The following is a 12,957-nucleotide window of genomic DNA, read 5'->3' as shown; positions in this document are numbered from 1 at the left end:
CTATGCATCATGGCAAAGTAGCTTCCTTTTCATGTTATTTCTATATAAATTCATTTAAAAATTTGACCTCACTGACTTTCACAGATCATTGGCAATTCACATAAGCCAAGAGATCTGTGAAAGTCAGTGAAGTCAAAGAGGCCTGAGAGTCCAAGGACAATTTTTGGCTTGAAATACCAACAAAGCAGGATGCTACCCTTGCATAAAACCCATAAGCAAGACTTTGTCATTGTTTCTTCTCTTGACATTTCAGCAGATGCAATATCACATAGACTTATGACAAACCACAACAAAGCAAAAATAATCTGAGCTATACCTGTTTTGATAAAAATGCTTTTCCTTATGGTGGGGAACAAATTGCACTCTGTATCTTCCTGTAATTTACTGAACAGCGTTTTAAAAATGAATATATGTCCATTGGCCAAATCCCAGTGCTCATTTCAGTGTATTGCATGAAAGCAATCACACAGGCCTCTCTTTTCTGCTCTCAGGAGGAGGGTTTCTGTCTGAAAAAAAAAAAAAACCAAACAAAAATCCATTAAATCAAAGAACTGAATATATTGCTTTAAAAGAGTATATAATTGATTAGATCTAATCCCTCTGCACAGCTGTAGCCAAGGTGCTCTGCTGAGTGAAAAATCATAGCTCTTAGTGCTGGTTTTCATCCAGAAAAAGTGATGAAAAGAGTATATTCAGAACTGAGATGCAGGGAGAGTATTTTTATAGTTTGAATGTTTTCATTTTCACAGTTAACTTCTAGGGAGTAGGCTGTCAAAATTATTAAAGTGTCCTTTATAAGAGCTGCAACAGATTCCACTTTCAGCTGCACTGCTCTTAATTCCTTTGTGGTGATTGATGGCTTCCTGTTGATGATGCCTTCAGTCCTGTATAATTTAATTGCACCAGATAGCAAGTGCTGAGGAGCCAGTTGAGCTCTCAGTTACTCTGCTGTTTCTCTAGAACAACTCTGAGTTGGATCCAGCTGTCAGTCTAACCCTGTTGTCTGAAACTCATAATCTTTCAAGGCAGATCTAGGTCTGAGTGTGTGGTTCCTATTTCAATCTGAGTTAAATTACTGACAGTTGCTTTATTAGCAGTACTTGAGCAAAAGCTTAAAAACCACTCCAAGTATACATAATTTAAAATTACTTGCTGTTGTATTAGGAGCTCCTTAGTGGAAAAGCATTTCCAAGCTTTTTTCTCTCTGTATACAGGGGAAAAAATAATTTTAGATATTTAAAGATATACAAGTATAATTTATTTAATTGTGATCAAATAATTTAAATATTTTGTGGATTCTTGTCACACTTTTTGAGAAATAAAGGCTGAATCTTTTGCATGGCACCATAATTTCAGCAGCCAATTTCTCATGAGACTCAAGATTGTTGGTGCAAGGAATTCACATCAGCAAGTGCAATTGTGACTGAAGAGAAATTTCTTCCTGAGCATATCTTGTGGTTTTGACCCTGTGGTCTGTGGTCCCTCAAGCAGTTTGCAGACTGGTTTTGAAGAGTTTCTTGAGGGGAGAAAAAATGAATTTCGTGGGTTTAAATTCACTGTGAATGAGTTTCCCATCTACACTGCAAAAACCCATTAGAGGTTGAAACCCACTTGTTAAGAAATTATCTCAAAGCTCTGTGAAACAACAAAGTCTTCAGCCTGCTGGTGTTCCTCTGTCCTGATACCTCCTGACACACTGACACAGCAAAGGGCCAATTAACCAAAGAGAGGGAGAAGGAGAAGGAGAAGGAGAAGGAGAAGGAGAAGGAGAAGGAGAAGGAGAAGGAGAAGGAGAAGGAGAAGGAGAAGGAGAAGGAGAAGGAGAAGGAGAAGGAGAAGGAGAAGGAGAAGGAGAAGGAGAAGGAGAAGGAGAAGGAGAAGGAGAAGGAGAAGCTTTCCAAAGGAGAAGCTGGGCACTCCTGTGTGGTCCTGCTCCCCTCCTGCCTGGCTTGGGCAGCAGCACCTCTGTCCCCCAGCAGTGCCCACTCTCTGTTATTCACTTCTTCTCAGACTGCAAGCTTGTGCAGGACAGGCTGTTTCAGAACAGCTTTCTCTCTCCTCCCCAGCCCTGCATCCTCCTCAACTCAAACTTTTGACACCCACCTTTGCATTAAAGAGGGTTTGCTCACACTCCTTGCCTGCTTTCACTTTTCAGCTTAGCGCAGCGGCAGGCGCTGCTCAACACTGCTCCCTGCTTGCACAATGAAATCTTGGATGAGTGAATGCTCCCATTGTTGGGAGCCCAGGAGAAATCATAGAATCATCTTAACATCAAACAGGCTTATTGGATTTCACAGCAGGGCCAACAAGCTGTCACTGCTACCACAAACTCTGCCTGGGCGTCACTCAGGACTATTTATGGGCAGGAAGAGCAGCTCTGGGAGCGCTCAATTGCAAACTGAAAGACTGTGAAAGAGAGGTATCAATTACAAAAATTAATTGTGGCCTTGATGGCATTGGCTTAGAAAGTCCCTGATATGCAGGAGCAAGCCTGCATGGGGCTTGCCCTTGTAGCAACAATTTCCAAGACTCAGGAGTTATTCAGTGAAGTTATTTGTGTGTCAAGCTTGAGAAATTCTAGCTGGTCAGCATGAGCCAAGCATCAGCAGTGGAGTAAGGATATGGATGCTCTACCTGTCAGAGTACAGAAGGCCAGAGTGTGCCATTTGTAGGGCCTTGGCTGCTGCATTTCACTTTAGTATCTCTGCATCAATAATTTGTGTTTAACCAAAGCGTCTCTGATAGAAAGCCCTTTGGAGTATCAATCCAAAGGCTGGGAAATGTGTACAGCAATACAGCCTTTATTTACTAGTAGTGTTAAGATCAGTTGTCTAAGGGTGGGTGATCTTACAAACAACAGGTTCTGTTTGGTTTTGTGATGCACTGTTCCTGTGCCCCTTGCTCTGTAACACTGGGAGCTGTCTCAGTCATGCCTTGGCATGTCAGGCCTGTCCAGGTCCTCACAAAAACAGAAATTAATCTTGTGGCACCCTGGCACCAGCTCCTTCCCTTATATTCTGCCTCACTTCTCCCAAGACAGCGCTGCTCTCTGGTGGGCTGCACCCTCAGTCCATTCTCCAGACAGAGCAGACATCACAGACACATCTGAACACCTCTGTGGGTGGGATTAAGGAATTGTGCTGCCTGCATTGCATTCAAAAAATCTTTAACTTCTCAGCAAAGCCTGTTGACAGCATAAGAACCAGCACAGCTGCAATTGCACCTGGTCTTGACACGTCATGTGTAAGTACAAAACATTTCAGCTGACCCTAATCCAAACAAGTGGAACTCTGCTATGCACCAGAGGAGCCCAGCACAGCTGCTGGAGGTAAAGCCCCTCTACTGACACTTTACCACTTAAGAGTTATTTATTATTACTCAAGTGCATGGGAAACTTTTGGAATGTAACCCACACTCAGGACTTGGTCCTAATCAGTTTGCTATTGATAGCTCAAGAAAGCTGAAGTCACTCCAAATTTATTGTGTAGGGCATGACGTGGCTGCCCAAGGTCACAAGAAACCAAAGGCAAAGCTATATAATTGCCTGATGGTTTGAGACACATCATTGATTTATGTCCCTTTGGTTGGCTTTGCTGGGAATGACAATTTGAGCCGAGTGTGACTGTAAAGGGGCAAGGAGCCCTCTCACCTGCCAGGAGGCATGGCCCCGCTCAAAGGAAGAAGTGGTAGCACAAGACATGCATGGAGGGGCTTTATTAGAGGAGAGAGACCTCCTGCCTCTTGCAGACTTCAGCAGCTGAACCGCTGTGGAAATCCTATCCCAGCCAGTTTGCACATATTTACAAACTCACTCATGTAAGAATTACTAAAATCAGGGCGTTTAGCACACCCTCATTTTGTTCACTGAGACCTCTGGAGACTGGCATGCAAAGTGGCAGGATCCCCTGTGCGCTGTGATAAATGCATGAAAAAATCTGTTTCTCCCTTTTCCACCAAGCATCAATCCATGAGCAAAGGGTGTGAGTGTGCTTCCCCCCCCTCTGCCTGCCCTGCCTGCCACCTTCCCTCTCTCCTGCTCATTTCTGCTCCTGCCCAGCGAATGGTGTGGGGCAGAGCAAATCATCTGTCTTGTCTTCCTCTCCTTTGTACACCTTCCTTCCCTCTCCCTTTGGTGCAGGGACTGTCTGAGGTAATTCCTAAGACTGTTATGCAAGAAGTCAGACAGGATGATCATTACTGAACCTCTGCAGACTGTGAAAAACGATCTGTGCTGGCTATAAACCTATTTGCTGGGCTGGGAGTGAGTCAGCAGGGATGTCACGTCTGCTGCAGCCAGCCGGGCAGCCCTGGCCGCGGGGAGATAGAGGCTGAGGGGAAGGCAGGGATGAGGGCGAGGGTTCCCGCAGAGCCGTACCCGCGTGTCCAGGCTGTTCGCCGTCTTCTTCAGGTCCTGCAACGCCCTCTGCATGAACTCGAACGCGTGGCAGTCAACGCAGGGCCGGCCTGCGGGGAGAGGCAGAGCAGGGCATCAGCGGCACGGCAGGAACGCGGGGCTGGCAGCGCAGTGTAGCGGGAGGAACGCGCGGAGAACTGGCCAGGAGAAACTCCAGCTCTTACCAGGCACCCACACCTGCGTGCGGGCACAGTCAGGGCCGCCTGTAGCTGTCTTTGTGCAAATGCGACAGGATCAGCAAAAACCACCGAGCATTTCGCTGTGTGCGCTGTTCTGAGCGCAGCCCAGACTTGACTCTGCCTGCTGCTTCAGCCCTCAGCCTCTCCCCTTCGAACTGAAATCCTTACCCCTCCTCAGACACGGATTAATTCTCACCAGATACGCTGAAAATAGCAGTTTGCAGTGGTTCAGGGACCAGACAGGCAGGTCTGTTTTTACAGGAGCTCTTACAGAGCAGCTTGGCAAGGGACAATGCCAGATCTGTATTTGCTTCCTTTCACCTGCTGCTGTATTTTTTCTCTGCCAGGAATGCAAAGCATCCCACTGGCTCTGCAGCTGCTGCTGTGTGCACAGAGGGGCAGGGCAGGGAAAAGGCAGAAACTGGAGGAGGAGGGGACTTGACAACTGAAATGGCTCACTACTATCCTACCAGACCAGATTTCCAGCTAACTCCCTCTGGAACACCAATATCTTCAATCTTATCTTAATTTCTAATTTTAAATTCCTGTAGAGACTCTGCTGTTGTCCCAAATGTGTCTACGGAAGCTGGCACCTCTGTACACAAGTGTGAATATATTCATCCCTAAAAGTAAAGAAAACAAAATAATTGGTTTACAGAAAGAACTGTAACTAAGACCACAACATGGTCTTGTAAAAAGTTTCTCCCCATCTTTCTTGCAGGCTCCCTCCAGGTACTTAAAAACAGGGAAAAGGAGAAAATAGAATCACACAGACTGAGCTTTTTTGACTTCCATTCCCAGTACCACACTTGAAAAAACCCATCAAATTGTCTCTAAATATCTGGCATTTCTGCTCTGCCAGGATTCACCCTGCACCAATATCTGACTGTTTGAAGTCAATGATGTGTGAGTTTTCAGAAGAAGAAATTGCAGACACTGGGCGAGAGCAGGGGGAAAGATGACATTTCACACTGATCACAGAGCCCCCATGATGGGGGCTGAAATCCTTGTCCTCATGCTGTGCTGCTCTACCAGAGCAGAGAGGGTGCAAAGCTGCTGCTGAGATGGCTGGGGAGCTGTGTGGAGCCCTGCAGCACCCACCTGTGCCTGGCACCCTGCAGCCAGCACTGCCTTCTGACGTGTACCTGGAGGAAGGGAGCAGCCAGAGTGCCTGCCAGTCCTCAGCAAGCCTCTCAGGGGTTTTGATCTGTTCAAGAGGAATTTCTCTCCTACCTGTCCTTCTCCATCTCCCCTCAGGGCAAGTGGCATCTCTGGGAGACTTGGGGATCAAGCCAGGGATTTAATTCCCAAGCAGTGAGGAGATGCAAAGTCCCCAGCTCGGTCAGAACAGCATTGCTCACAAAGACTCTGCCTCTCCAGGCACAGGAGGAGTGACAGGATGGTTTTGAGCACACTTTAAAGACACTCAACCTCCTCCTGCTTTCAGTATTGCAGTAATTTAATTGTTTCCACTTCAGAGCATGAAACAGAGCCCTTAGAAAGAACCTGCATGCTCAGACTGCTGTCAGCAAATCCATCATTCACTCGGTGTCATGCCCTGCTCCCTCTCACTCTGCTCTGCTCAGAAACCCTGGCTCCACCTCAGGGAGGTGCTGCATGTCCTGAAGTGCTGACAAGCACCAAAGTGTTCTCAAAACCAGAACCTGAAGGAGGAAAAAAAAAAAAATTATTCAGGGGATAAATTAACATCTCCTCTTCTGCAGTGGGGGAAAGCTCTTTTGAGGAGAGCCATGAATTCCATAATCTGTCACTGCTTGTCACACAGGAGTCTTCCCAGGGCTTTGTGAAAGCTGGGATGGGATGGTTGGGTGGGATCATTTGCTGGTATTTATGACAGCCACGTGCTCCTGTGGGGACAGGGAGGCACGAGTGGAATGGCACAACCATGCCAAGGGGTTATTTCACTTGTGCCAGTCCTGGGAAAGCAGCTGCCCTGGTATCAAAGCATCTTCTGCAGGAGGAGGGTGGTGGCACAGAGGACATCTGCCTGTGCAGCTCTGGGTGTCCTGAATCAGCACCTGCAAAGCTCCTAACATAGACTGCCCTCCAAAGTCAGAGTGCAAATGCAGCTAGTTTCAGCACATAACAGGATATTCACTCTTTGATGTCACTTCTTGGGCTGTGTTCTGTGGTGGAGGATCCTTCTCCAGGCACTGCTGTCTCTGGATCAGCTCAGCATCCCTGGGAGCCAGTAGGCAATGGCAGATCCTCGAGGAAGATACAAGAGTAAGTGTCTAGCAATGTTCTTCTAGCCTACCAGGAGGCTGGAGGCTATCCTGCATCTGGCTGGTGTTTCTACATCTGATAAGCCCTCCATGAATTTTTCTCACATTAATTTGCACTGTTGCTTCCTGAATCCTTGTAAACTTTTGTCATCTGCAACATCCTGTGGCAATGAGTTCCACAGCTCAGCTCTTCACTGAGTGAACAAAATACCATTCCTGTCTGCTCCTGTCTGCAGCAGTTGACATCTGCTGCTTTCATTTCCTGCCTCTAATTTTTGCAGTGGAAGAGACAGTTATTAATTAATCACCAACTTTGTCCCACTTATGACTTTGATGTTCTCCATCACTCTCTGCCTTGGTCTGCTTTCCAGAACGAAGGGCTGAGCTGCTAAACTGACTTATCTAAGTGGATTTGATCTCTCTTCATGCCCACAATATTTTCAGCAAGGTGCCCATGGACATTTCCCCAACAGAAATATGTCTAAGCATCTGTTTAACCAAACAAATCTAAATATGTTCTGTTGCCAATAGGAGCAATCCCACTGCGCTTTCTGTCCCTGGCTATGGCATCTCACACTTCCACTTGCTCACAGCAGGAGTGACAATGCAGCTTCTCCCTCAGCTGGATCACCAACTTTTATCCCCCCAGAGAAGATCCTGAATCCCCAAGTTCTGGGGCCAGGAGAAGAAACAGTGCAAGGAGAGGAGACCAGGTTATGGGGAGGAGAAGGGCAGAGGCAGTACAGGCTTACATCAGCTTAAAGCAGCCATGAAACCAAATCTTAAGTCACATCATAGCAAAGCAGAGCAGAGTGCTATTAATTCCTTGCTGACAGCTGGAAACAGACTATCATTCATAGGGAGACTTAACAGGTCTGTGGATTAACATAATGAGAATTATCAAGAGTCATCTATAACTCTTTAAATGGCTCCTGTCAGCACAAAGACTCTATGTGTCTTTGTGTGTTTTGGGAGAAGTAGGGGAAGAGAAAAAATATGTTTCTTGGCTTCTTCTCCCTGAAGAACTGGGACTGAAAGCACTGTGTAAGTCTAATTTACTTCCCCTTGCATACACTTGGTGTTTATTCTTTGTATTTCATGCACCTTGGCTAATGAAAACAGACTGACCAGCTTCTGGTCTTCAGATTCCATATTTTAGCTTTCGCAGTGGGTGATCTGGGCTATAAATGCAATGGGAAGTTGGGGAAATAACTTTTTTTTTTTCCTGGTGGATTGCAGAGAACTTTAAAGAAAATAATCTGTGAGTATTAGTAGCACCACTTCAAACTTGAATAGTCTTTTGCATATGCTAAGTGCTGTGAATAAAGTATAAGGACACAATTAATCATTGCTAATTAGAATTATGCATAAAGAGCTGTGCCTGGCTGTGTGACTGGCAGAGAGCAGGGGATGGTGCCCTGCCAGATCTCAGTGCCTCACACAGGACAGGATCTCTGCACTGCTAAAGAGATCTGTGACTCACTCTCATGCTCCTCTCCTGTGACTCCTGCACCTCCCACACTTGTTCTGAGCACCGCTGCCCCTGTCCTGCTCATGTGCTCGTGGTGCTGCAGGAGGGACACATTCCTCCCACCAGGTGGGAGAGACTCCGTGGTCCATGCGGGAATGTTCCTGCTGAGGGCGTGCTGCCAGTGCCGTGCCACACACCTGGGAACAGAGAAAAGCATCGAGCCCCACACTGCTCTGCCCTGCAGAAGGACACTAAATATGGCCCAAGTGCATGCCACATCCCTGTGAAGGACATGCACTGGAGACCCCTTTCCCCTCTGGGCCATCCAGGGTCCCACACCCAGCAGTTTGCCCAGGCTGGCAGGGAGGCCATAAGTGCAGCAGCAGGGGAAGGGTGTGCTGGTGCTGCAGAGGCAGTGCCCTCTGGAAGGGTCAGTGCCCACAGGGACCAGCTCCTGATGATGAGATGTAACCAATGGAGCATCAAAAAGGAAAAGATCCAGGAGTGTCTGCACTAGATCACACCAAAGTGAGTGCCTGACCCTGTGCCCAGTCCCCCACAGGCTGCATCTCTTGAGGAATGTTGAAAGTCTGGGAGCATTCCCAAGCCTTGAGAGCATGGGATAAGATAGCTCCACTCTGGAAAGCTGGCCTCCTCTCATGGACACAAGTGTGCCAGGGTCCATCCTAGCAGGGTACTGGTACAGTCATGTCCCCATGCCAGGGTGCATCCCTGGACACTGTTATACCTTCATGGCCAGCAATGGGTGCCGTGGAGTAGCAGGGCAAGTCTGGAGGGATGCATTCCCAAAGACCCTCCCAGGTCTCAGGAATATGCTAAGGCAGCCCCTGAGCCAGAAGAAATGCCCCTGTATCTAACAGCCCTTTCTAGGATTTTTTCCCTTGAATTTAACCAATTGGTTCTGCAATCTCACACAAACATTTAGCACCCACCATGTCCTAAGGGAAGAGTTTCACAGGTTAACCCTCAGGAAGAGCCCTGACAGGCAAAGGAAAGTGTCTGGAGCACTTAGCAGCTCTGCAGCACTCTCCCAACAAGTGGCTGATGAGAAGCATCAAAGGCACCCAAGGTCCACGCGGCTCTCTGAGAAGTGAAAATCCAGATCAGACAAGTCAAACAGGAATCTGAGGACTGGTTCAGCAGACTGTTCAAGGACTGGGGGCTCTCGGGGTGGTGGACTTCTATAATCAGGACAATTCTGTTGTTTTTTGTTGTTCTTTTTCTAGTCATGTTAGCGTTGGGGATTCTACGTCGCATACTTTTAAAGGCTGTCAACGGTTCAGCCTCCACTACCTCAGAAGTCAACCACAAAGAGTTTATAGACCTAAAGCAAATTGACAGGCCTGTGAATCATGAGTGATGGAGAAATTCATAATCTGTAGCAGAAATAGTTAGATGCTTTTCCTTTTATTTTTTAATTATTTTTTTTAACAGAAAAGGGGGAGGTGTTGTATTGCACTAAGTAGTTTCTTTACTTGTGGTTTTGCACTGGGTGATTTGAAATTTGCACTGAGTAGCCATTATATTGCACGAATTGTTATTCCCTTCTCCCATCACAAGGTCTCTCCCTCTGCCCTATACCCCTGGTGGTCTGTCCCCTGGTTACCCCTCCCCTCACCCCTCCTCAATAGTGTCCCATTGCCTGTGGTCCTCTTCCCCTGCCCCCATTGCCTCGGGTGTAAAAGTCCCCTGCAATAAGGGGATGGCCTCTTTTCCTGCCTGGTGTCACCCACATGTTTTATGAAAAATCCTTTCCTTAGGATTTCTCCTCCTGAGAAGCTGGGAGGCCTCAGGAACAAAACGTAACCAATGATTATCTGCTGCTGTGGGATGCAACAGGTGGATCTGGGATTGGTCTCATGTGGTTGTTTCTAATCAATGGCCAATCACAGTCCAGCTGTCCAGACTGTCTCGGTCAGAGACAAACCTTTGTTATTAATTCCTTTTCTATTCTTAGCTGGCTTTCTAGATGAAATCCTTTCTTCTATTCTTTTAGTATAGTTTTTTATATAATATATATAATAAAATAATAAATCAAGCCTTCTGAACATGGAGTAAACTTTCTCGTCTCTTCCCTCTTCCAGGGACCCCTGTGATCACTGATCCAGCCTGGGGGTTCACGAGGGTCTGAGGTGTCCCTTCCCAAGCCAGCAAACAGGACACTGTTCCCAGGTGGAGAAGAGCATTTCTCGTCTTTTGCTTTCGTCCCTGTAAGACCACATGAGCCAGGGTGCAGAGCTAGCCAGAGTGGGCTCAAACAACAGCCCAAGGGACACAGATTTTACAGGTGGCTTTAAAACTCTGTCCCTGCAGCAGCCCACAACAATCTACAATTCACTGATCAGCTGACAGCCTTGCTCTGGCCTGGTCTCAGACAGAAATAGCGTTATGCTTTTGTAGCAGAGCTCACAGCCCCTGCTCCTTGGGACGGGGCAGTGTGTGTCTGGGTAACACTGACACAGAAACATCTGACCTGCCCTTCATTCCACACAAGACAAGGAATCTTCCTCAAAGGCTGTTCAAGGACTCCACAGCCTGGCTAGAGGAGGGTAATAAGATGGTAAAAAGACTCCTTGATACTGTAAGAAGGATGGGACAGACTTCTTTTGTGGGGCCCATTGTGATAGGTCAAGGGTAATGGTTTTGAAATAAAAGAGGGTCAATTTAAATTAGTTAAGGAAGAAGTTTTTTACTGTGAGAGTGGTGAGGCACTGGCATGGGTTGCCCAGAGAGGTGGCAGATGCCCCATCCCAGGAAATGTTCAAGGTCAGGTTGAACTCCACTCTGATCAAGTTGAAGACGTCCCAGCCCATGGCAGAGGGTTGGACCAGATGAGATCCAAAGGACCCTTCCCACCTTTCTATGCTTTTATAATTCTGTGAGACTTGGGTCAGAAACCCTGGCCAAGAGTTTTGTTCTACAGCTCAAATGGGAGTTTTCACTACACAAGTAGAACAAGAAACCCCTCTATACATTTTCCCAAATGTGTTGACTTGCCTGTGCTGACACAGACACACAAAGAGTATGAACAATTTATTTTCCAAGCCTGATTTTCTCTTTGAGGCGATAAAAGGGACTACTCATCACGAAACTTAATAGAATTAATGAATTCCTAGAAAACAGACACAAAATAGCAGTGAGATCTGTTTTAGAGCAGACCAAAACTTAGCCCTATTAAAAAAATATAAATAAAAGAAGATGATGGAAAAAGAAAGAAATTCAACATCTAAGTCCCATTAGTTTCGTCTAATGGAATTAATTGTGAATAAAATTCAGTGACAAAATCAGACTAGTATGAAATATTTTGATAGTCATATAAAAAGATAGCTGTGATACAAAGTAAGCATGACGAAGAACTAGAGATTTGTTTTTATGCAATTGTTTTTCTTTGTTGTTTTTTTTCCCAGAGGATATTTATGTTTCTAATGAGTGGCTATTTCCCACTTGCTGTCACCAAAACACCCCGAGAACATTGACTCCATCCCCTAATAACTTTGAACTATTGCCTAATTTGGAGCAGAGAAAGTTTAGAGACTTACTCAAAACAACAGAGGAAGCTCATATAGAGCTGTGATCCAAATTCAAGAGCTCCCAGCTCCGTGGCGTGCTCAAGCCAGTCTGTCATATTCATTTATTTTTTAGGTTTGCAGGATTTCAGAAATTTTTATTTGCTTTCCAAATGCACTGTTTGGGTAAACATCCCCTGTGTTGATTTGTAGTAGCTACAAGAAAGTTGAACTTGACCTGTTGTTCCAACCAAATCCTAAAATAAGCAAGATGCAATGCCCCAGCCGAAATACACACAAATTTTCTTCTAACAATACTCAGACTAGTAAGGACACGATAGCTATTGTGACAAATCTGTGTATATCAATTAAAACTATCTAGTGAAATGAAACTCTCAAGAAGCAGATCTAAAAGACCTAAAAACAAAAAGCTCGAGCAGAAGCTGAAATGAAAATTAAGAGTATGCAGTTAGCATTTTTTCCCTAAATAACTCCTAATCCTTTCCTCACATGCTGTTTCCGTCACTGTTATTTTCACGTGCTTTGCTGCCATGGCACAAACTCATCATTAATCAGGCCACACCAGGTTCCCCTGGAGCAGAGAGCCCGTGTGGCTGCTGGGGCCCTGGAGGAAGGCAGGCAGGACAGGGTGCAGCAGGTACCTACTTTCTGCAGGGATGGCACTCCCGGGGTCCTGGCCAGCCCCCACCAGCGTGGCGCTGAGCAGGCTGAGCGCCGACAGCAGCAGGATCCCCACCCGCGCCGCGCTCCGCACGGGCGCCATCGCTCTCATCAATAATTCCAGCTGTCTTCCCTGCCTGCAACGAGGAGAAGCAGTGAAAAATCAGCAGTTTGCTCCCTGCACGCTGCTCACAAGGAAGGGGGTGAGATGTGACCAGCCCAGACCCCGTGCACGCACAAACCCACTCCATGCCCCACGGCCAGCCGCGCCGTGCGCCCCAGAGGCACCCCAAGGACCAGCTTGCCCAGTACCTGCTCCTTCTCCTTGCCTGTGTGCCAGAGCCTTGGAGCAGCTGTGGAGAGCAGGCAAGGCTCCAGCAGCCACTGTGAGCATGCGCCCCTCCAGCATCCCCCCTTCCCTGATTAGGGTCATTGCCAT

General features: G+C 46.8%; 1 protein-coding gene across 1 annotated transcript; it reads right to left on the bottom strand.

Moving 5' to 3' along the window:
• Positions 1 to 324: 324 nt before the first annotated feature.
• LOC311152817 (NELL2-interacting cell ontogeny regulator 1-like) lies at positions 325 to 12,957 on the bottom strand (the record flags this gene model as incomplete). The annotated part of the gene is given in 5 exon segments (XM_084204222.1): positions 325 to 506; positions 4,376 to 4,464; positions 12,504 to 12,655; positions 12,831 to 12,924; positions 12,927 to 12,957. Coding segments are annotated over 5 exon segments (432 nt in total). The 3' UTR covers positions 325 to 440.

This window comes from Fringilla coelebs, assembly GCF_963513975.1.
Source record: "Fringilla coelebs genome assembly, chromosome: 4".
Lineage (NCBI taxonomy): Eukaryota > Metazoa > Chordata > Aves > Passeriformes > Fringillidae > Fringilla > Fringilla coelebs.
The sequence above is the reverse complement of the archived record's forward strand: the minus strand, read 5'-3'. Positions and strand labels throughout refer to the sequence as shown.